The sequence below is a fragment of the Phalacrocorax carbo genome, chromosome 1, assembly GCF_963921805.1.
Source record: "Phalacrocorax carbo chromosome 1, bPhaCar2.1, whole genome shotgun sequence".
Taxonomy (NCBI): domain Eukaryota; kingdom Metazoa; phylum Chordata; class Aves; order Suliformes; family Phalacrocoracidae; genus Phalacrocorax; species Phalacrocorax carbo.
The window spans coordinates 17,597,100-17,621,148 of record NC_087513.1 but is presented as its reverse complement, the minus strand read 5'-3'; the positions used below and the strand labels follow the sequence as shown (position 1 = coordinate 17,621,148).

At 43.0% G+C, this 24,049-nt stretch overlaps 1 protein-coding gene across 6 annotated transcripts in view; it reads left to right on the top strand.

Moving 5' to 3' along the window:
* CELSR1 (cadherin EGF LAG seven-pass G-type receptor 1) overlaps positions 1–24,049 on the top strand; it is a 168,697-nt gene that overhangs the window by 54,392 nt on the left and 90,256 nt on the right. For all 6 annotated transcript variants that reach the window (XM_064445454.1, XM_064445453.1, XM_064445456.1 and 3 more), the window contains exon 2: positions 16,685–17,323. In XM_064445454.1, the coding sequence (XP_064301524.1) occupies positions 16,685–17,323 (639 nt within the window). The remainder of the gene's footprint in view (positions 1–16,684; positions 17,324–24,049) is intronic.

The following is a 24,049-nucleotide window of genomic DNA, read 5'->3' as shown; positions in this document are numbered from 1 at the left end:
TCAGTCTGAGCCGTCCCTGAGGCCACGCAGTAAATTCTCCACAAACGTATGTATTGGGACCACAAATCCTTTTCTGCAGAGGCTCCTCTTGCTGTGTTACTGTTATCTTCTTGCTGAGAGCCAGAGCAAGATGTACAAACACAGGACAGACATCCGTCCCTTGGGGCTGAGAAAAGAGATGGTATAAGTTTGTCAGGCTCACTCAGGGTGAGGGGTGGTAGAGGCAAGGCCAAAAGTCAGCCATGTACATTTACATCTATGTTTGCAGTTGGGACCCTTCTTTATACACATTAGCGTATGAAGAAGGTATCAGTGACTTAAGCCACTTGTGCCTGCTCTCACCTGCCATCACAGGCAGGCAGTTTCCCATAGGCGCCTCAGAAGAGAGAAGTTTACAGTGAGAATAGGAGTGAGGGCTTTGTGGCCACTCAGAGGTGGAGGAAGGGGCAAACACGTGAGAGGAGATGAAACATGGGGGAAATCTGATACTGGGAGACGGAGCCCCACCATGTTGGCAGGGTAGAGGGTAAGTAGCAATGTGTCATGAGTAGAGGCAGCAGAGTGACCATAATGGTGCAGAAATCTCAATGTGCCATGCCTTCAGCAAAATGTGAGCTCTCTGACGCAGTTCCCTGGCTCATGAGGATCCTACAAGCCACTACATTACTGCTTTGAGGACTAAATTTGCTTTAATTGGTGTGCTAGTTCTCCTTTCTTTGAACTCTTGTAGTGAGGACTTCCTACAGTTGTCAGTTTCCTTCTTTGCAAGCTCTGCAGGTCTCTCTGCATCTGCTCCAACAGAAGCATCTGCTCCAGACGGGCTGACAGGACCTGAGCCCACACCAGTAGTACTGAACAAAAAAAAATATGTCGTTACGCTTGAATGATTAATTTTCATATCTCCATTCATGGTTTTCCCCTGCTTGTGCTTCTCTGCCCTACTTCTTTACTGACTGTTGACAATTTGCATTTGAAGTAGTTGGCTTCAGTATTAGTAGATGTTTTGCGACAGTTTGGGATGCCAAACTCGGCCCTGTTCGCCTCCCCAAATGTGCATCTGCCTCCTTGCCCTGCTTTGCAAATCTAGCAGTTGAGAGGGATTATCCTCTAGACAGGGCTTTCAGAAACAGACTTTAATTAGAGGTGCAGGATGGATCTCAGTGATCACCTCTGATTACTGGTGCAAATGCTTTAAGAAGACAAATTAGAGCAATGGCGTATTAAGAGGTGGGTTCTCAGGTCTTAATATCTCAAGTAGTTCAGTCCTTTTTAAAGTGATTTGGTTAGATTCTGCCTTCTGGTACCTGTGTGCAAATCTGGAGTAATCCCAGTACACCAAAGATGTTACAGAGCAGAGTTATTTTGCTTGAGGCAATTCAGCATCCCTGTCCCTTCACCATGTGCTCCTTCAAGTAGAGACTGTTTCAGTTCAGTGCTGCTGAGCACATTACTCAGAAAGGAGAGAGGGAAGCACCATATTTATTTTACAGTGGTAAGTTGTAATAGAAAACTATTCTGTGTTTCATACTTGTTGGTGTCACATTATTTCTTACTACTCAGCTTCTGCTGGTAACTTGGGATTACGTTTGGTATTTTCTAGGACGGTGTAATTATTCAAATCTCACCACTTACACAGCAGTGCACAGCGTGCAGCAAGTGAGATCAGTGCTTTTAAAGTAATTACAGAAGCATCATTGCTTGACTGGCAAGTTAAACCATTTGTGAAAGAGAGGTACAAGATGCACTCAGAGACTTAAGGACCCCCCCTGTTCTTCTATGGTCTCCAAAGCATCCTGTACTTCCCAGACAACTCAGTAAAATGCAATAGATGTTAAATGATACTATATATTAATAAATAGCAATATCCTGTCTATTGGCCTTGGGTAGTGTCTGAGTATGAGTCATGGACCTGTACAAAAAACCTGCCAAATTCTGGTTACAACTGTGGATGTAAGGGGAAAAAAGCACATTAGGTAGGTAATATTAAAGTGTTTCCTCTCTTTGAGCGCTGACTTAACTTTAACCACCTGTTAAAGCATTTTCTGAAGCCTGGGGTAACTGCGATAGAAACAACATGCAGGAGGTGTCTTGAGCCAACTGAGAAAGCGAGTTGAGAGAGGCCATTTTACAGAGCTTGAGCTGTTTTAAAGAGTAAGTTGCCCAGCACAAGAGCCTGGTGTCATAGGACAGTTTCCTGTCTCAAGAGCCTCTTTCAAAGATAAATGGAAAGGATTCAGCCATGAAACACAGCCGGCAGCAATCCTGGAGTGAGAACGTGGAGTTGGATTTCCCTAAGAGGAGACTATGAAATGTCTTCTTTGTGAAACAGGTGTCTGAAGAGGAGGCAAAGACAAATCGGTAATTTGGTGGGGAGGGGGGGCTAGAATATTTTATTAGAGCTTGAAAGTTCTTTGAAATTTTACTGCTTTTTAAAATTTTTAATTATACATCCCTCCTTAATTAGAAAGGTGGGGTATTTTTTTGTAAAACTGAAGCGAAAGGTAAATTTGGCAACTGAGGAACCCCTTTTCAATTTTACTGCAATGAAATTAAAGTAAGTTAGAGGTCATCAAGGCTCAAGTTTGGCTAAATATACCCCACCCTGCAGGCTTCATGCCTGTGAAGTTTCCCCCCCTCCCCAAAATGCAGTGTGAAAGTTTGGTTCTGCTTTGCTGCTCAGCATAACTCGCCCCTGTGAACTGTCCTGCTCCACCTCTACATCCTTGTAGTTACAAATACAGAAGTCTGTTTTGGCTTGGAAGGAAGAAAGAAAATACAAAGAGGAGTAAAAGCCAGCTTCTCTGGGGTAATTCTTTGCTCTTGGCGGGTGGTATTAGAGGAAGAGCTGCTTCCACCTCTCGTTAGCAGTCACGGGAGTCAGCTGTAATGGGGACAGCCTGAGCTGGAGCTCAAAAGCAGGGACTCTGTACAGTTGTTCTTACCAGTACAGGATTTTGAGTTATATATGGATATCAAAAATATATATATGGGGTGATAGAAGTTATCAACGTCTTTCCCAATTAAAGTCTCACTGGAGTGGATACGTTTCTGTTAATTTATATTGGTTTCAGTGACACGATACTGGGAGGTTTCCAGTAGAAATGGTTTTTCTCCACTAGATGCTTTCTGCAGCCGTTGCAGCCAGCTGTCGTTACACCTTTGTGTGTCTCTTGCTCTGTGTTTATTTGACACAAGGGATGATGTCTGCATGACGAATTGGGGAGCCAGGTTGGGTGACAGCCAGGTATCACCGCTGCCCCAGCCCTCCCTCCCTCTGACCTGGAGCGCGCCAAAGCCCTCTCCCTTCCTGGCACATGTTTATGGGTGTTTTTCTGTCCTTTCCACAAAGGTTGCCCCATGCTGTGCCACTGCTGCCTGTGCTGTTCAAGCATCCCAGCAGCCCTATAAACTTCTGATCCATGTTGCAGCTGTTTAGCCTTTCTCCCCATCACCAGCTGTCATGTCCAGAGAGAAATACTTATTTCCATGCAAATCCTGGATCTCTGCTTTCCTTTCTGAAGAGTCCACCTGTGAGACATTCAAGGAAATTAATGCTTCGAGCAGCCAGTGCTGTGAGGTCCTGCAGCTGTGGACCACCATGGGAAGGATTTGGCCACCCCAGACATGAGCGGGTTTCTTGCAGGCTGGGAGGCAGAGAAGGGTTTCTGGTGTGCCCTGCAGAGAGGAGTGGGTCTCTTCGTGGCCCCACAGGACATTTGCAGGGGTTATTGACCCAGTGCAGTGACTGGGTGCTATAACTGGGTGCCCTGTCAGCCTTTAGAAAGCTCCTTCGTGAAGATGCTCAGCACTAGCCAAGTACAGTAATATCAGCCTAAGTCTAATCAAAGCTAAAGAGGTTTCTGAAAACTGAGGAAGTTTTAGAAAATACCTAAAATAGACTTTTCTTCCGAGAACTCTATCGCTAGATTGATGCCATGACATAAGCCTGATTTTATCGGTGGAGAGAGAGAGGACTGGCTGCACTCAAGGGCACGGTCTGCAGAGCTGATGTCCTGTATGTACAGATGGCCCAGGAGCTCAGGTGATGAAAAAGTGTGCTCTGGATGCTGAAACAGCAAATCCTTTCTACTAATTAAACTTGACCAATTATCTGAGCTCTTGGGAAATGACTCCACAGTACAAAGCATCATGCAGGAATTCAGATAAACTCTTTGCAGAGAAAATCCTGACTTACAGACAGCTGCTTTTCAGAGTTTGTAGTACAAAATTTTATAAAGGAGCATTTTTTTTAAATAAAATTTGTATTTATACTCACTCAGGGATAATATTTATCCCATATTGTATGCATACAAATGGCTGATGTAGGGGTTTGGTATGTTTTATGGAAAGGTGATAAGATGTCTACTAATGTTTGGTGCAATCTTGCCCTTCTGACTCAGTGGTTTCTCAGGAAGCTGTGCTACCTTGGAGTCATACCAAAGTACAGTCTGTGAGCTCGGGCTGAAGGCTTCGAGTCCAGCGGTCCCGTAATGCTCAGGCCCTGCTGGTATCAGTGGGACTATATGGGCAAGGATTCCTAGAATGAGGATTTTCATGTTTTCCCTGGATGATTCACATTTTAAGACTCAACGTTAACGGTGACAGCTTTTGATGATGTTTTGCATGGGCCCTGTATTTTCTGTTTTTCCATAAAATACAATTAAAACAATGAAGAAGAATGCCTTTAAAGATATTAATAGCAATCTACTGCTACTGTAATGAAGGAAAGATTTATATTCATTAGATTTTGTAGAAAATACAGCCTTGAGAAAACTCAGTATACCATGAAGCTTTTTCCATGGGTAGTTTATTCATGGGAGTCAAAAAGTCATGGCACCATTAAGGTCACCGTATATCCAGCTTTTGCTGGATATGTCCTCTTTCCCACTTGGAAATTTTGCATGGGTTGATAAAGAGGACTTTGCTACTGGATGTCAGAATGTCCGGCGAACTGGTAGGAGCAGTAGTTTCAATGGGATGTCTGGAAATGGTGGATAAATTGTCACTGCACTGGTAAAACTGTGCTGTGCGTGATGCAGGTGGCATGAGGAATCATCCTGCTCTGCCGACGCGATGGCATGGTGGCGGGCATGTGCCTGCTGGCTGTTGGCACTGGCCTGTGATGAGTTGTTGTCTGGATCATCTGCAGCCTTGGCACAGTAGGAAGGAAAGAACCATTACCCAGAAGAGAAAGACAGTCATCCAGCCCTTGGCCAGAAGCATGAGACTGCCAGGCAGAGTCTAGCCTGGTATGCTGCTGGTGTAGCCCTGCTAACGCTGTGGTAAGATCAAGGATGTATTGAGAGCACCAGTGTTTTCCTCTGTTATCCAGTGCAGTAAATTCCTTTAAAGATGATCTTTTGCTTATAGAAATTGTTGGGTAGCATTATATTAGTTCTAGAATGCAAAATACCTGTTATGCTTAAGATTTGTGTCTTACAAAGTGTCTGGCAAAAAATTTTATCTAATTCTTAAGGAAGTGAATCATGTAGGTCTGAATCCATTTCTACAGCTCAGCTGAATAGAAATCATTAGATAGGCATTTGAGATTACGGTATCATTTCTGAAGATCAGTGTAGCTGCTGCTTTTCACCAGTGGCTCCGAGTCACTGATGTTACCCATTTGTCATAATCTGTTATAACTTGACCTACCCTTTCTCTGCATCAGCTTCCCAAGGTGACGTACGGCGATAGGAGTCAAGCTCTTGCATTCTCCTGATTCTGTCTGTGGGGCTGCTTTTCTCTTTGGGAAGGTTTTGGAGAGAAAAATACCCACAAAATACTCAAGACTATAGAAACAGGAAACGAGTGCTTTGTCCTTCTTGATTCATGTCCAGCATGCTAGTTTTAACGGCAGGGATCCAAGAATAATCTTCTCAGTTGACCGTATGGCCAAAAATACGATGATCTCATTGCCAGTGGCAAGTGACACGTAGATGGTTAGCTAACCAGAGTTCTTTTTTATTTTTACATTGCATTTTCAAAAGATTGTGAGGGTTGCCTGTCAACAGAGAATCTGGACAAAGTACAAGGAATTGTTTCTATAGATATTGCCGGTGCCCGGTGAGCCTTTTCTAAAACTGCAAAAGTTTGGTAAGGGTGTTTTCACCTGTTTATTTTATCTTTCTGGTTTTATTTCTCTATTTTAATCACATGATGCAAGCAAATAGTTTTTATTTCAGTTTCTTATATGCTTAAGTTTTATTTACTGAAGTTTCTTATTTGCTTCTTATTCCGCTTAACTCAGCAGACCTCAGTTAACAGAAAAGGTCAGCAAAACTGGTCAGTTGGAAATCTAGTAAGAAAAAAGAAAACCTATTCCCTTTGAAACAAAAAACGGGGGAAAATGTGATATTTTGTTGAAAATATTTTCAGTCAGGGGATTTCTAATCAAGTCAAGCTAATTGAAAGTCTGAATTCTTCAGACTGTGGGAGATGGGTGTATTTTGTGTTGGATCCCAGATGGACCTTGATGCTTCCCATCACTTCTCTTGATTTTCATCCATTTCTTATTAAAAAGTCTTAAACATTAATTGAACTTGAGAGGGAAAGAGAAAAGAGAGAGTTATAAAGGCTGTGAAACATTTCCTTTAGGACATGGGTGTTACAGGTGGGGCATCTGTGCCCCAGTCATTGCTCCCATCAACAAACGTGAGGTGAACTGAAGCAGCATGAGAGCGTTACCCTGATTGTGTGGGTCCCTTGTGTTCAAGTGTGTTCAAATCTCCTGGGGCAGAAGGAGTAGCTGAACCAACCTTTCCTGTGCCCAGTGCATGGGGAAGCTGACACATAGCCATTACTGCTTGTCCTTCCCCAGATCGATAGTCCTCTGTTTTTCCTTGTATTAATTTGAAATGGTCTTGCGATAACTGAAACTGCAGAAAACTGGGGGGGGGGGGGGGGGGGGGAAGAAAGAAAAAAGATCATATGCCTAAGAACCCTCATAGTTTCCCAAGCTGTGCTTCTGCACAACACAAACAGTCAGCAACCCGTTCAGCTACCACAGCTGAGTTTTCCTGGTGGTTTTTCTGTTTCAGGGGGCTGGGCAAGGTTCTGCACTGCCCTGTATATCAATAACTCTTTCAGCTGATATGTAGCTGTTTTGAAAGCTTGGCTGTAAACAGAAATGACATCAGAAAAACGTGACCATCGTCTTTTTTCATTGTTCCCTCCTTTGTTTTCCAGTCAAGATAGCAAACCTGAACTCCATCCAGCGGGAAGTGTCCCCATGATTTCACTGTGGGTCACAGCAAGGAGCAGAGCGTCTCTCCAGACAAAAGGAACATGGGAATATGGAGGCATTTAGAAAAATAAACGTGACAGATTTAATTTTGCTGACACTGTTTTTGAAAGGATCATTCTGAGGTGACTAGTACGCAGTATGAGTGCAAACACTGAGGCAGAAAAGCTGTTTCCTTATTGCTGCTCCTGGTTTTCAAGCTCCCAGGCCCCCAACCCAACTCCTTCCACCCCTCTTGCAATCTCCGAAATAGTTTTCATCCACTCCTGGTTTGAAACTGCAAAGAGATTTGAGTGGAGCCCTGGCTTGCCTGGGGAAGCCCTTGCTTTAATCAGACTGAGTGAGTACAAATGTTTGCAAGGGGGTGCGTAGCTATGAGGAGAATGGAGGCTTTTGTGGGGACCGATCATTGGTTGCTCCCCCGGCAGCGCAGCCAGGCACCCCGAGCGGGGGCTGTCTCGTTTGAAGTGAGGTTAGTGACGTAAAAACGTATCTTGGGGTAGACAGGCTGCTGTTGTCTTACTCTGTACAAAATGCATCATTTACTTGAAGTCTCCTGAATGGAGATTTACGCCGGAGCATCCCATGACTGCAGTTTACTTTGTCTGGTGCTTTCATGGATCTTTAAGAAACCTGTTTTGAGTCCTGTATACAATCGGTTACATCTGGAAAGGTAGAGATGCCAATGAATAACCCTTTGGCTTTGGGGTGAGTGGGTAACTGGACTCCCCACACCTGGGCTTTCTGCACCCTGATGCTCGCCAGCATCTCCCCCTGCCCCACAGTGCCCTCTCCAAGCCTCTGTGGCCAGGGCTGGGGTGCACTGCAACAAGTGGCTGCAGGCAATGCGAGCCTGCTGTGAAACCAACACTTGTCTTTTAGCTGTGGACATTTAGCTAAGCATTTAATTAGAATTAAAATGTAAATGATATTAAAATCCTCTCCTTTTAAAGTTCAGAGAGGCTTAAAAATTATCGCAGTAACAAGGCAAAAGTTTTCATTATATATGAAAGGAGATCAAGCTTTACGGGAGGTGGCAGAGCCCCCAGCAAGTCAGTCTGTGAGTCTATCTGGTATAGTGATCTGGAGTGGAGTTTTTCATCTGAACAGGTCCGATGAGTGCCGTAAGACGTGCTGTCTCCATGGACATTAGCATGAAATGGAAACCCGCCTCTTCGGCTGGAGTTTAAAAGCTGCTTCGCAGCTGGCGTGCTGGCTGTGGAGCAGCAGCAGGGTGGGCTCCTGGGCGGCGCATCCCCTCCAAGGGCCTGGGCGGCTGGGAGCCGGGCAGCAGAGCGCTGCCGGTGATGGCAGGCAGGGAACTGGCCTGAGCCATGATGCTGGGCAGGCTCAGTCCCGCTTCCGAGTGTGGCTAGGCAGAGTCTTGCCAGTCCTTGCTATAAAGGAAAAGCAGCTGAGGTATGCAGAGATGTGCAGAGCCCGGGAAGGAAAATCAGTTTGCATTTTAGCTAGCAGAGAAATCTCATCAGTAAAATGATCTGGAAGGAGCTGGTTATTAGCACCTGTACTCACAATATCTTCCCACATACTGTACTTCCCTCTAAGTATCATTCATCCTTGTGCTTTCTGCTCAGGACAGGGACTTATTTCCACTGGCCCGCCTTGCCACTGCTGCATCCCTGCCAGCTTCCCTTGCCTGCATCTCATCCCCCACAGCAGTTATACCCTGTGTGCACCAGCACATGTGCCTGAAGAGCAAGAGGTGATGCTTTGGGAGGGTGTTAGGAAGTTAAGTGTCTTTTCAGCCCCGCTGTAGTCAGAATTCAAGAGTGCTTATTCCTGCCAGCGGATCCAACTTGCCTTACTTCCCACCCTCCGGAAATACTCCCCCAGACTAGTGTTATCAACCCCATTAGCATTTCAGAATTCTCAGCTTGCAGGTACTGGTTTCAGAAAAGCTAATGGCAATCTTGTACAATGTTGAGCAATCCAGTTGGCACCAATTTGTTCTTAATCCCCTGTTCAAGCTGCAAACCAAAATAGGTCTTTTTTCTTTCCAGTATTGTATACAAAGTAAATAATCCTGAATACCACAGGCTACATTAAAGATAATGATGCCAAAATTAGTCTGTTTTTTTCTCGTATACACATCAGGAATTCACAGTTGCTTTGTGCACAGTTTCTCCTCCCACAGCTTGGTTGTTTTTCAGCTGTCTGATTTAGCAGGTAGTGCTATGGCTGTGGCCAAGGGGGCTGCGGAGTGAGAGCTGCCGTGCGTCACAAGCCCCAAGTCCCACTGCCCACCTTCCCCAGGTGTCCCAGATACCCATCTCTGTTAGGATGAAGAGATGAATCATCTTGCAAAAAGAAGTACCTGGAAGTTTGACTTGAAGTGTTTTTAGGAGTGTCTGCAGCCTGTGAGCATTAGGGGTGGCTTCACCTGGAAGTGTCTGGACAGACTCATTGCGATCCTTTGCTTGCACTTACCCTGACATCATTTCACAAGCACAGGTGTGGCTAACACTGCCAGTGGCAGGGCACAAGTGGGCATAGCCACAAGCCAGGTATGTACCCCGTGTCCTGGGTGGGCCGGGGCAGACCCTCAGGTGCTCTGAGCTGCTGCGGTGGCAGCAGGATGGTGCTGGAGGCTGTGTGGTTAACCCTGCTTTAGGAAGAGCTGGTTGCTGGTGCAGGCATGCAGAGGCACCCACTCTGTGCCTATGTGGACCATTGTCTGTCCTCTGGCAATCTTCCAGCCTTGGACTAGTTAATCCCAGATACCTTCTTTTCCCCCCAAAGACATGTTTTCCCCAGGACACTTCCCTCCCATGTAGCTCAGTCAGGACTGAGCCCCCATTGCTGGTGTGCTTGCATACCCTGTGCGGCTCAGCTGCCTTCTGTTTTACTTTGCCTTGTAATCTAAAATCCCCCCATAACGCCACGTAACACGTCTTTCTCTTCCTCCTTCTTGTGGCCCTTCCAAACCCTTTTCTTTCCAAAGGACACCGGGCAACATTGGCCAGTGTTTTCAAAACCATGTATCTGCAGAATTGGGGCTGCAGCTACTCATCCTTCCTGGAGTTTAGAGATGTCGAGGTATGGATTCAGACACCCAATTTTAGGAAAACCCCTATGACCATTACATCTCATGCTGTGCAGTCCATGTTGCATGCTTCTACTGCCTACACACTTGCCCTGCTCATCTCTCATCTTTTGCTTTCTACTCTTCCCATCTTGATTTTCAACCGAGCCTTCTCCTGGGCAGACTGCTGCTCTTGTTTGGGGCTGCCGGGTTGGGAATGAGGCTCTGCACGTGTGCACTGGCAAGGACTCAGGGAATTAGGCTCTAGGCCCAATTTTGGCCGGGACTGAAGCCCACTGAAGTAAATGGGAATCTTCCTGTTGATGTAATGGGGTTTGGAGCAGACCTGGACTTCAACGTTCTTCAGAGCAGTGATTCCCACATGAACCTTTGGCACTGTGTGAATAATAGATAATTATTTTTATATATCCTTTCCAAAGCCCACAATTTGTGTTGGCAGTCAGTGCTCCTAAATGTGCAAAGCTGAGACTAGCAGTCTGAAAAGAAGGGACAAAAGCAATGACCAAAGCTTCATGTGGCCAAGGGGAATCATTTCTGTGTCATTTCATCTGGCTTGATATAAAGCAGGAATTGCTCGTCAGCGGCCTTTCTGATCATGACGAAAGGGGGCTTTGACAGAATCCATTAGTGCCTGTCTAAGAAATGATAGGACATTATACAAAATATGTTTATGATTTTCCAAAAGGAGTTGTATATCTCAAGGACATTACTTTTCTGTTATTGCACCATTTAGTATCACTTTTCTCTAGCAGAAGAGAAATTTGTACTTTCATCAGTTCCTACCAAAAACCAGGAACTATTTAGGGATGCATGGCAGACATTTCCGCTGCCCGTTGCTCTGGCCTTTCAGAGATCTAAGGCCAACACCGTTCCCTGTGTCCTTTGCCAAGCTGCCCTGAAGGCGCTCAAACTGGGGTCACGTACACAGCTTCTGCCCTGAAACACTTCTCCAGTGAGGTTGCTCGCTAACTGGGAAGTCGCTGGGGTAGGGTCTCTGTAAATTCACAGTTATGCCTATTTTCATTTTCCTTTCTGGTAATGTTTTCTGCTGCTTTGGCAAAGAATCTTACGTAGGTTGCCACCTGCTATCTTCTGTGCAGTTTGCTTTCTTTCAGGGTATTTTCTCTGTGCTATCAGTCCCTGAATTTTTCTGTAATGCAGAAAATATTTTATAGAGTTTTCTTATGGATGCTCGTAGACATCTCATTTCTAGTCATAGAAGTGAAGCTTTGTAGTGCCAACAGCAGTGGTTTGGAAGGGACGATATTAATACACTGATATTTTATGTATTTTAGATTTGTTTCCATGGTCATGGAAGCACAATGCAAGGAAGGGACTCAGCCCTGCAAGACTTGCAGACTTTCTGAGGTAAACTGAAGCTTAGTGCAGGACTGTGCATCTCACTTATGTGGGCATCTGCTGATTTTTTACTGCTGTTGGTTCAGCAGGAAGCATGGTTTGGGTTCCAGCTCTGCTCAGGCAGCCAAGTATTGCCTGTGTTCTCCATTGCTATGAGCTGGTGCTACTTACCTACTACTGCTGCCCACGCAGCAGAGCGGATGCTAGAAGTATGGCATCCTCATCATTAAATCAAGGCTTAGTACTGGACTAGGTGTGTTTTAGCTTGCATATGTAAAGACATGGCTGGAAGCAATGAGGGGTGGATTGGGTTACTATTCAAAGGCATGTTACCAAGCAATGTTTGCTACCCATGGGCACACCTGCTTCTTATGAGCTGTGAAGAGCAAGAAGTTATTTGAACCAATGGAGCATCCTTATTTTATGTTTTGCTAGCGAAGGAGTTTGCATGGCTGTTGTAAACTCTGACATCTGTTACTTCCAGGTGCATTATAAAGCACAGTTAGAATAGATGTGGGTTGGGCTATCTATGAAGAAAGTCTGATGCTAAAGTATTTACATAAAATATTCAGCTTTGATATGAAGCTCAAAGACTTTTGTATGTAATAAACAAAAAAACGTGTTAATTATTTTATTTCTGTCAACTTAAAAAACAAACAAAAAGATCCTTTCTGGCCAGGTACTTCCATTGCCAAATGTGCTTTTCAGTTAAACTTTGCTGTGTTTACATTTCTAGATAATAAAATTATTTGGTTTATGAACTGCCAGGAGACAGAAAGCTGAGATTAAAGTCTTGAATTTGATTGGGTTTGTCATAAAGTAAGGGTAATCATAAAACAATTACTATTTAATCAATTCTTAGTTATTAGTGTATTTTAGAGAGGTTTAAGCTTTTGTCAGCCTTACTGTCTTCTTTTTTTTTTTTTTTTCGCAGTGCATCAGCATATGTGATTGCTATTAAATCTTTTCATTAGTTTGGTGGAGGATGAAGATGGGTAGTTCTGTTTTTAAGGAGCCTATTCAGCAATAACAATGACACAAAAGGCAACAGTCTGCTTTGATTTCCACCTTCTGGAGATTTCTTTTGTAGAAAACATACATAAAATAATTTTGCCAGGATATAAATTTGGTGTGCAGGGACTGCGTTTGTAAAGGACACCTCTTCTGTGCGACCACCTGGCCGTCCAGAATCCTCTTTGTCCATTCACTGACATATAGGATGCTAAAAGTATTTTATTTTAATCTTCCACCTTGTTTTTGATAAACTGAGCTGCAACAGCTTTTGAAAGAACCTTTTACAATTTGTTTAGGATATTCATGTTGCCTTCATTACCCCAGTATCTCAGCATTTCAGCATATGCACCCACTACTCCGCAATATACATATAAGTGCCATTATCCCACTTCACAGAAGAGAAACTCGAGGGCAGAGTGACAAAGGTCATTGGTACAAGGGTTTTAGGAGCCAACCCCACAAAAGGATGGATCAAATCCTATCTTCCTCCTCGGTCTGTCCTGCATTTCCCTTTTCTGAGGCTATCTGGGTGTCAGGGGCTTGGGCTGCTAAGATCCAGGCTGTCTGCCCAAGCCACTCTTAGCAGGATGCCTATGTGTCCCATCTGCCAGCACAGCTCATGTTTTTAGATCTCCTTCAGGAAGACTCTCGAATCCAGCTGGTTTTCTGAAGCCAAGCAGATGATGGCTGTGAGAACCTGTGACAGCTAAGGCTTACATATGTGTATGTATCTGTGTGAAGGTCTGCTCCAAAGAGTAAAGTGTAGCCAGAGTCCCTCCTGTGTAGCATCACTTGAAGGGTGTTTCACACCCTTGACTGAAGCCATCTTGCATCTGCCAAAACGCGATAGGGACGTTTTATAGCTGTATCATAAGACCTTTGAAAAATCAGGTTGTTAGAGCCATTTTAGCAGAATAACAGATTGGTTGTGCGCATATATCAGCTGCATATGGTAGGCATGTCAGACAGTGAAAGGACATAAAGTATTATGGCTCCTCAACATAGTACCTCTTAATATTTTTCTCACATTCCTGGCAGTAAACATTTGAAGCTTCCATGGAGTATTTGGCCTGTGAATCTCAAAGCACCTATCATGTATTTAGGGCTTCATTCAATTCCCAGTAAAGACAAGGACAAAATTTCCACTTCCTTTATTGCACTTGTTCCAGCCCTCAAAGCGAATGTTGTCTGTTGGAAGTAGAATAGATACTAATTTGGTCCCATAAAACCACAGATTGTTTCAACTTTCCATGAATTTCTGAATGAATAGATGAGCAGATCCCATGATGCTGCTCTCAGACTTGCTGGTGATATGAAAGAGGCGCTTGTCCAGCAGGCTGTATAGCCGTGCTGCTCTTTTGTTGCATATAGTACACATGCTCAGTTCCTTTTTACTCGTCTATTTTAATGCTCTGCAACAGGGCTGCACAAAGACAAATTGGCTTTAAAAACACAACTTCATTTTGCAGCTATACGTCTGTGCCCAGTTTTCTTTTGTGCTGCCTGCAGAACACAGAGGCTGTGTGGTATCTGACACCAGGCTTTTTCCAGTGATTTATTAACTGTGTCAGAATGGCTGTTGTGAATGCTGGGAAGCTCTTGCATATTGTGACAGTTGATATTGATTATGACAGTTTGTAGACTCTAGGTCGTTGTCAGACAGTGGATCGTATTTTGTCTCTTTACTATACATACCATGGGCTGTAGATCATAGTGTTTTCTTAAGAAAAGGACCCATTGTCCAGCATTCTCGCTGGTATGAGAGAACTTCTGTAGCATATTGTGCAACAAATAGCAAAATAGTTCAGGCACCCTATGGGACAGGCAGGCAAATGTCAATTGCTTTAGGAAAAAAAAATGCGAATAGTTTGTTCTGCTTCTGGCCTTTCAGGGGAATGAGCCATGCAGTTGACAGAAGTGGGTAAACTAGTCTGAGGATGTCATCGATGAAAATACGGTGCATCCTGTATTGTGTGTTGGCCAGAAATCCACAGACCATGCAGGAGGAGGAGGAGGTTGCAATGAGGATTTTGGCTACCCATCATTTTTAATAGTTGCTTTGGGTCTTGGTAGAGACCGAACCTCCATGTTTCTAGAATGAGTCTGAGGAAGAGGAGATAAAGATTTCTGCAAACTTGGGAGAAAGTGAAAGCTGGCGTGTGAGCTTCTGTGAGGGGCACATCAAACAGATCACCCCGAATAATGGTCTCTTCTGACTGTTTGGTTTTAGCTAGGCAGTAGTAAAGTAGCACACAGGAGAAAAGATTTTGCTATTTGCCTAAAAGCTGCTTTAGTGTGGAAACAATTCAACAGCTGAGCTTTTACAGATAACCTCATCAGGAGGAGGGAGTCAAAAGCCATTTGGTTAATTATGCTGCCATAATTTACTATATTGCTACTATATTGTTGGAGGAAAAATCTTCCAACAATACATTCCCTTTTAAAAGAAAACCACTTGAGGTGTAGCAGTGACAGAGAATAGAAAAGGAGACATTCTGATTTTTCTGTTCTTGAAAGACCTTTTATAAGAGACCATAATGGGTCATAAACTTTCACTTTGAGATAGCGAAATGTAGGAAAATGACCTTTTAGCAATACGTACTATTAGAATTTTAATCTCACATTGGGTTTAGATTGATTCAATTGCAGTTTCTGCTGCGATGTTACACTGATGTGATTCAAAGTCCATTTTTCCATGTGTTTCCATAGTTTAATTGAAACAAACGTAGTATCAGGCCACTTGTGACACGATTATTTCTGGAAAACTTTGGGCCAAGAGTACGGCACTGAGCTAGGACCTAGGGAAACTGGATTCAGTTCTTAACCCCACTGTGGGCCTGATATTGGCCACTCAAACCAGTTCATCTCTCTCATGAGATGAACTCACCCCCATTTCTGGTTGTTTATTGACACTATGAGATCTTTGAGAAGGAACGTTTCCTGTCAGAAGCCTGTTTTGATCTCTCATGGTATTTCTAGATGCTGCTGTAGAACTAACCATATTTTCTGTAATGTGATCTGTATTTTCTTAATGACTCCTTGATGTTAGCAAGGAGACAGAATTAAAGTAAGTGGTTTGGTTTCAGTGACGACACAACTTCCCATTCCATCTCACATTGCATTTGGATTAATTATAGCACTAACTGTGTTACAATTATGTTTCATAATGGTAGAATGCTCTAGACTTTGTACATTCACAGCACTACTGTAAGCCTCAGGGTGTACGGAGATTTTATGGTGGCATCTCTCAGTCCAGTGTTGGGTATTAGTGCTATATTTATATATTTATGGGTTTTATTGCAGAACATCCACATATATGAGAAATGCTTTAAAGGAAAGATAAAATGGAAGAATTTTTTTAATGTCTGTTTTTCACTATGGACGTATTTTATTCAGGGTTTTTTTTTCTAATTTCATAAAGTATTTTGAAGAAGTTAGGTGTGAGGAATGAAGAATTTCAGGTGGTCAGATGTGAAGACTTGTTTCCTTAGGTGACTTTTATCTAAAGCTCTGGTCACAATTCTCTCTCTGTGCATAGTTCTGGCTCCTTAAGCCTGAGACCATGCCTGGAGAAGGTAATTCTGGTCTTGTGCTGTGAAAAGCGACAGCTTCCCAGCACCAATTGTAGACTAGCAGTGACTTGTATGAAGATCCATTCAGTCACTGTCATGAGAGGCCCCTTCCCCTTGGCCATCCTGGGGATCTCAGGCTATCCGTTTGCTCACTACCCGTTGCCAGTTGTTTGCCTGGGATGTTCTCCAGGTGTCCTGCGCTCTTCAAGATGTCTCTGGTCCTTTGAGTTGCAATCCTTAAGAGATTTTGTTTTGTTTTCCTGAGTAAAGGCATTGTTAATCACTGCAGAAGGTGGATACATTTGCCTCTCCCATTCTGGTGCCCTGAAATGCCTCGCAGGTCTGTTTTATTTCCAGGAGACTGCAGAAGCCTCCTTGTCCGTCGGTTGAAGGCTGCTCTCTGACATCACTGTTATCTTTCTCTCTTCCCTTCAGACGGTGTCCACAGTGTCACAGCAGTCTGTACCCTGCGCGTCACCATCATCACAGATGACATGCTCACCAACAGTATCACGGTGCGGCTGGAGAACATGTCCCAGGAGAGGTTCCTTTCTCCCCTCCTGTCCCTGTTCGTGGAGGGGGTGGCGACAGTGCTTTCTACCGCCAAGGACGGCATCTTTGTTTTCAATATCCAAAATGACACAGATGTCAGCTCCAATATTCTGAACGTGACCTTCTCGGCTTTGCTCCCTGGTGGCATTCGAAACAAGTTCTTCCCCTCTGAGGATCTGCAGGAGCAGATCTACCTCAACAGGACCCTGCTGACCATGATTTCCACGCAGAGAGTGCTGCCCTTTGATGACAACATCTGCTTGCGCGAGCCCTGTGAGAACTACATGAAATGCGTCTCCGTCCTGAAGTTCGACAGCTCAGCTCCGTTCATCAGCTCCAACACCGTCCTGTTCCGCCCCATCCACCCCATCAACGGGCTGCGGTGCCGATGCCCCCCGGGCTTCACAGGTGACTACTGTGAGACAGAGATTGATCTCTGCTACTCCAACCCCTGTGGGAGCAACGGGCTCTGCCGGAGCCGAGAAGGGGGCTACACTTGTGAATGCTACGAGGACTACACTGGTATGTGTTTTTCTTATCTTTGACCCATGATTTATATGTTAGACCAGGCCGGCTTATTTATAAGCCAGGTCAGCTCTGTGTCAGGCTGAAATTGCTGACATTCTTAGTCAAAGGGAGAAAAACTCCTGGTGCTGCCTTCTGGATGGGTAAAGGCTTGTGAATGTCACACGTCACCTAGGCTAAGTCGTATGTCACTTAAGCAGGTCCTGTATCTTCGTGCACATGTGGTGGTAGGAACTGTGCGTTTCTCCAGGCCATGCAGGCGGCCAGCAGCTGCTGAAGCAACTCGCATTGTGTGAGTTTCTTGTCAAAATGCTTTATGCAAACATATTTCTTTTATCTGGAAGAGGAAGGTGGTACACATCCCCTGATTCATGGTTTTCCATGTTAACACCTTCCTGGCTCCTTAGCAGTCCCCTCGTGCCAGGGTATAGTAGGGGTGCGCAGCCTTCGTAGGAGGTCGTCAATGCTTGGTTGTCAACAAGCGCAGAGCATGAGGATGGTTCATGGTCCCAATATGTCTACAAACTCCAGAAGGACGTAGCTGCTTCCAGGCCTGTCTCCAGTGGCCTGCTGAGGAACATACTTTGCCTCATCATGGAGTTGACAGCTAACAAAGATCAAAGTGCTGCTTCTTAAATACACCTGAGCAGTTATGGAAGAATACTAGCTGCTTGTTTTCCGGTGCTTCAGTAAAGTCAGTGAGATTATTTGTATTTGAAATTGCACGCGCAGTTAAGTGTTCTGCAGTGACGTGCTGCCAGCTGTAATTTGTGCTGATGGCTCAGCAATGTCTTCTGTGACTCCCACAAACAAGGGATGAAGCAGAGGGGGCTGTTCCCAGTGCTGCCTCTCACTGCTGAAGTTATAAAAAATTAAAAGTGTAAATTACTTAAGTCTCCATGCAAAAAAATCTAGATGATGTGTATGTCTACTGGGCTGGATCCAGCCCTCCACGTGGAAGGGTTTGCCTTCGTTTTTCAGTGGCTTTTGGCTCAGGGCTGCAATTAAAAATGCCGTGGTGGAAGGAGCCGGGAGTCAGTCAGGAGGGACGTGACAGCAAGTGAGCCGGGCTTTCCCCAGCAAAGGGGACAGGAGATGCTCTCTGAGATCAGAGCGGGGCTTAGGGCAGCAGGACCTTCCCGAGATGCAGGCAAACTTTTGCCTGACCAGTGAAACCCTGAATAGAGCGGTGAGGTGCTGGGGAGATTTGGTCTTTGCTGAGGAGTGATTTTCCTGCCAGGCTTCCCATGAATGACTTCCACAGTAAAATACATTATGAATTTCATTATCCATTACATACAGCTAATGCAAAATACGTGCAGCATTGGGCATCGCAAAATAGATTTTATGACCAATTGGTTTCATTTAACATGTTTATGTACTATTATACTGTAAAAAGGAATGGTTAGAAGTAGCAAGTTTCATTAAACAAAATACACATATAAATAGAGTTAATTCATACATATCTTAGGTTTTAGAATGACATGCATTCTTACATCACATTTTGAGGGTCTCTTGCTAGAAATCTTCAAGAAAAAAAAGGTGAAATGTACTTCAAAAATGAAAGAGTATAATATTATATTAATAATTGATGAATATATTTAATTATTAACGCTGCAGTCAGAACAGACACGGTACATATTTAGAGGAGAGGCACCATATTATTCATACACAAAGAAAGATTTGATCTGTAACTGTATTTCAGTGCATAGTTGTTGAGTTAAAAATTAACTGCCCTGCTGCCAGGATATTAAAGTGCTCAGAAGTCAAGAAGTGAGCACTGCTTATAGCCTTTAGGTTTTAGGGTTAACTGTGCTTCAGTGAAATACTTTATTCTTTGGAAGGACAGTTTGGGTCATGATCACAGTCAGGTTGGCCAGGGGAAAACACACCCAACCATGGTCAGGAGTGCTCTGGAATCCCTTATCCTGTAAATTGATATAAATATTATTGATTATTTCTGTTTTATTGCTGAATAAATGCAGTAGAAATTTAGTATCTACTCTGTGGTTGGTTTATGTTACATTAGTTCCTTTAGGCTCCATCTTGTATGAGAATGTTTTTTCCGTCAAACCTGATGCACTTACCCCCACGTATGGTGGTCATTAGTTGGTTGATTTTCATACCCTTTATAGAATGAGGTGGAAAATGTTATCAACAACTAATCTGTTACCAGAAGTATTTTATGAAGATGCATTACTGAATCTTGTCCCAGTCTCCCTTAAGAACTTTTATTTTACCGATGACTTTTGTCCTGTCTTCAAATATATTCATATCCATTTTTCAAGTTCAGTTAATATTTGTTAATCATAATACTGTGTTTTCTGCTTGTATATAAATATTTATTGTTTGCAATGATCCTGATTTTATATCTATTTAATATTTGATAACAGAATAGGGTGGTTTCCATAGCAGCAGTGTGTGTTGACTCACGGAATGCAGCGATCATAAATCGGAATGAGCAGAGAATAGCTAAGGCTGAAAGTTGGGAGATTCTGGTGTTATTAAAATGTTACCACAGTATTAACTCAGTGTAGTAACATACCGGTGTGAGGTAGTAATGAATCTTTGAATTAATTGGAAAAGATTAAATACAAATAGTAGTAGTCAGTGAAATGCAGCCTGCTCTGGGAGCTCTCATGTTTCCATTTTCCAGTTAAGAGCCTATGTAGAAAAATAATTACAAGAAAATACTAAGATCTGTCATCTCTCTGGGGACATATGCTGCAACTCGATAAGAAATCCCTACACACTCATAACCCTGTACTGAGTCTACCTGACTGATCACCTGTTAAAAATATAGCATTTGTTTCCTGTAGAAGATAATTACGTCCTATCTTAATCAGATGGAATTTCCCCCCATTTTTTTCCACCCTGCTTTGAAGCCCTCCATTTGTTTTGATGTAATTGTTAGTCATTTGTGCATGATGAAAGTTTCTCTGTCTTCAGGAGTCTTTTGTTACGGGTGCAAAGGTAAACTGAGCTTCCACAAGATATTTCTGAAACCTGAGTACTGGCTAGTTTGTGGTGATTTGGAATTAGTTTCACTTCCTGTGATGTAGGGACATGAGTGAAGAAGGACATATATTTTTAATCATGTTTTTTAAGAATAGCAACCCCTTTAACTTATTTTCTCTATAAACAAATTAGTATAGAGAAGTGAACAGTGTACAACACTAACAATCATACTGTTGATGGCAGTGAGTTATGTGCATGGCTAACAGGTTAAAGTATATAATTTAAGTTACGCAAACAAATTTCATGAACTTGAACACTGTGGAAAGCCTGTGAAGTTTTTCCAGCTTTATTTCATGTATCTTTAAGCGCTGCAGAAGCAGCTGAGATGAACTATAGGTGAAGGTTTGGACAGAGTTGGGATTATCTGTGCTCCCCAGGGGCAAACCCCAGAAAAGCAAATGCATCGTGTCATCCGTACTGGTTTTGGAAGCACGATTGCCCCGGCAGTTCCTGAATGCGCTGTACTTCCAGCCCCATTCTGATGCCTCCTATAGGACATACCACTGTGGCCGTAAGTCGCCACCTTTTCAGGTGTGAATTCCCATGATTCCTGCCCTGCTGTGCGCGGGGTCCTCCCACAGCTCTCGCTGCAGTTCGATGCCCATGGACCTTCTGCTCAGCAGCTGCCGTAACTGCTCTCCTCTGTGGTTGTGCTCCCAAAAAGTAAAATATAATTTTCACAGAACAAAAGCACTCCAAGGGGAAAAAAACCCCAACACCTGAAATAAGGAAGAGATTTAATGTTCCCACAGTTTTCCTTAGCACAGGGCATTCTCTCTGCCTCCCTTGCTACCTAACCCCTAACAAGGAACAATTTCTAGGGAAAAAGATCATCAGAGAATGTCCCATATCCTCTGCATCTCTCCTTGGATTTCACTTCAGAGAGGGGAGAAATCTTAAGTGGTTCCAAATCTTCTAGTAATCAAATACAGCAATTAGTGATTTTTTGCGTCTTATACATTTTTCCTCCTAATTTATTTTTGTGATACCATATTGACATGAGCAATCACGACATCTAACTTGGCCGCCATGAATTCTGACTTCATGTCATGAGAAGGTAATTATAGCTGTTTTCACAGCATCGTGCCAGAAGTCCCTATTCATGTTGTTTAGTAAGTTCTCAGTGTTTGGCTCTTGTGAACATATAGCAGTAAAAGTAAATGTGAAGATTTGCTTCTGTGTTATCTTTACTTATATCCATTCTACAGATAGTAATTTCCCAGCTCAGTCTGATACCAGGTTCTCAATTTTCAGGTGAGAGAGGTTTATTTGGGAGAATTTCAGCTTTCAAGTAGAGAAATCTGGCAGCCAGGGTAGCCATAATGAGTGTTTTATCTTGGACGAAACGGTCTGAAATTCCACTCTTGATTACACTTCTGCAGCTCTGCTGGAGCGGTGGGATCACAGGTGTGTAACAGCCAAAATCCTGTACAGCAAACCTTCATTTGATCCCTTCGGGTTCCCCACTGCATCTTTAACTCCTTGTTTAGCTTGTGAAAGGCCATGGCTTTGCAATGGCAACGCTGAACAAAGATTATCCCCACAGTATCATGGGGCTTTGCTAGCACTTTCAAACAGCTGTGACCAAGTTTGTCTTTGCCATAGAACACCAAATAAGAAATTCTGTTGTTCCAAACACTCTCAGAAATGTAGGGATATTGTCCGCAGTATGGGACAACTTCATGGGTCATCTCTCACCCTTCATTCAGATGTTAAGGCGTTGCAGTGAAGGCGCTAAAATGTTTTGTATCGTTGCTGCCTTAACAGTGTCCCTTAGTCCAGGCCTTCAAAGTTATGCTGCTGGATTCCAGGTGCATTTGTGTAATAAACACACAAAACCAGTGGCAAGGTCTAATGCTGTTAGAAATAGTATATTCATTTTCAAGAGTTTAATTACAGCTACTGGGGCACTGGGTGATTTGCACCATTTTCATAATTTAAAGGCTGTATCTTTTCCCATTCGCAAAAGTCTTAGCAGTTTTTAATGAAGTTTTTCTGCTGATTCTGGATACAGGAATAGTCAAGTGCTGACTGTCAGCCTTTTAATAACTTCCGTTGTTTCTTGGTGCCTCAGAGGAGAATACCTGTTTGCCTTTACTTGCAGTTTCTGTATGGCAATACCGTGAGAAAGCTTGCGTAGGGTGGATGCACCCCAGTGAAGGCCTGTATAAAGTTGCAGGTCTGAAAATTTTTCTTCTTTTTTCCTGGCTCTAAATACAAAACTGGGAAACAAAACTGGGAAGCCCCTTTACAATTCAGTAAGACTGAATTATGAAAAACCTATTTGGCTTCTGTAGTACATATTCATAATTCCCAAGTTAGACATTTTTATTTTCATCAGCAGATAAACAACAGGAAAGTAGCAGGAAGGATAGTTGGGTGCAGAGATGAGGGTATCAGGACGATGTCCTGTTAAGGAGGAAAAAAGTATAAAGTAGTTTCTTGTTTGTCTGTTCTTTGTGTTACGAAGACTGAAAGTTTTGACAGTTGAGCACCAGACTGAGGCGCTTGGTCTTGAACATCAAGATAATTACAGTTCTGCAATACAGTTGTGCAGAGCATGGTGGGAACCACAACTTCATTGTTGTTGCAAATGCCCTTTTGTTTAGAGCATCATGGTTCAGTGCCTGCATCCCAGCCCCTGCTCCTCCTGGGGCAGGTTTTGTTCTGCGACGCACACTGTACGGTGCCCTTGAATCGCAGCTTCGCGAGCAGTCGTCAGCCTGAACTTTCAGTTTCTAGAAATCAAGGTGAAGATACTTTACTTCAGGCTGTCTCTCAGATTCTCCACATCTAAGCATATGAGAGCTATTATACAGTGTTCTATAATATAATTATTAAAAATATATTTTAGGTAGATAGGGACACCCAGCTTCAAGGGGTCAGCACACTGACTACATATTGTAAGAAACATTATTATGAAGCTGAGTGTCTTATATTAATAAATAAACACAACCTAGATGACACAGTAAAGTATATTAACTCTAAGAAGACGGTAACCATTTAAAATGACTTTAAAATGAAATCATATTTTACACAAAGGCTGAATTTTAATCTACTAAACTTGTAACAAGAGTTAAGTATAAGTTGTGGAAGCTGGCTGGATTAATTTTTGAAGAGTGTTAAAAAATTTTAAGAAAATGTAACTTTTTAATTTCTACCTAATCTGTAGATTTAAAATTACACTGAATTTGAGATTTTCTGTGTGAGTTATGTGAGACATTACAGTGCCTTTTTCAAGAGTCATTAAGAAAAAGTCGGCTTCACTGATTAGGTTGCTTTTTGTTTTCAGATTATGTTTACTGACCTGTGTAGGAAGCATTTGGAAGTATGGGCATATCTTTTTAACCCTAATCCTTTTAATTTGACAAGCAAAGGGACATTTTTGATTTTTTTTCAGAATTTGCCTTCAGTGTACAACAATGGAAAGTTGATAAACATTGGATTGTGTTTGCCAGTTCAATCGACTCCATCAAGCAAAACCTCGGAACTCATATGATCCACAATAAAGATAGTTATTTTAACCTAATACTTCTCATATAAAATGAAAATACAAAGCTCTGAAATTCCAGCTTCCTAAGATGTAATTACAATAGTAGATTTACTTTAAGCATGTTTTTCAGTTGCATTATTAATATTTTATGGCTACTCTTCAATTATTCTCACTAATTGGCCATTATGCTTCTTTCCACCAGAGCTTCTGGG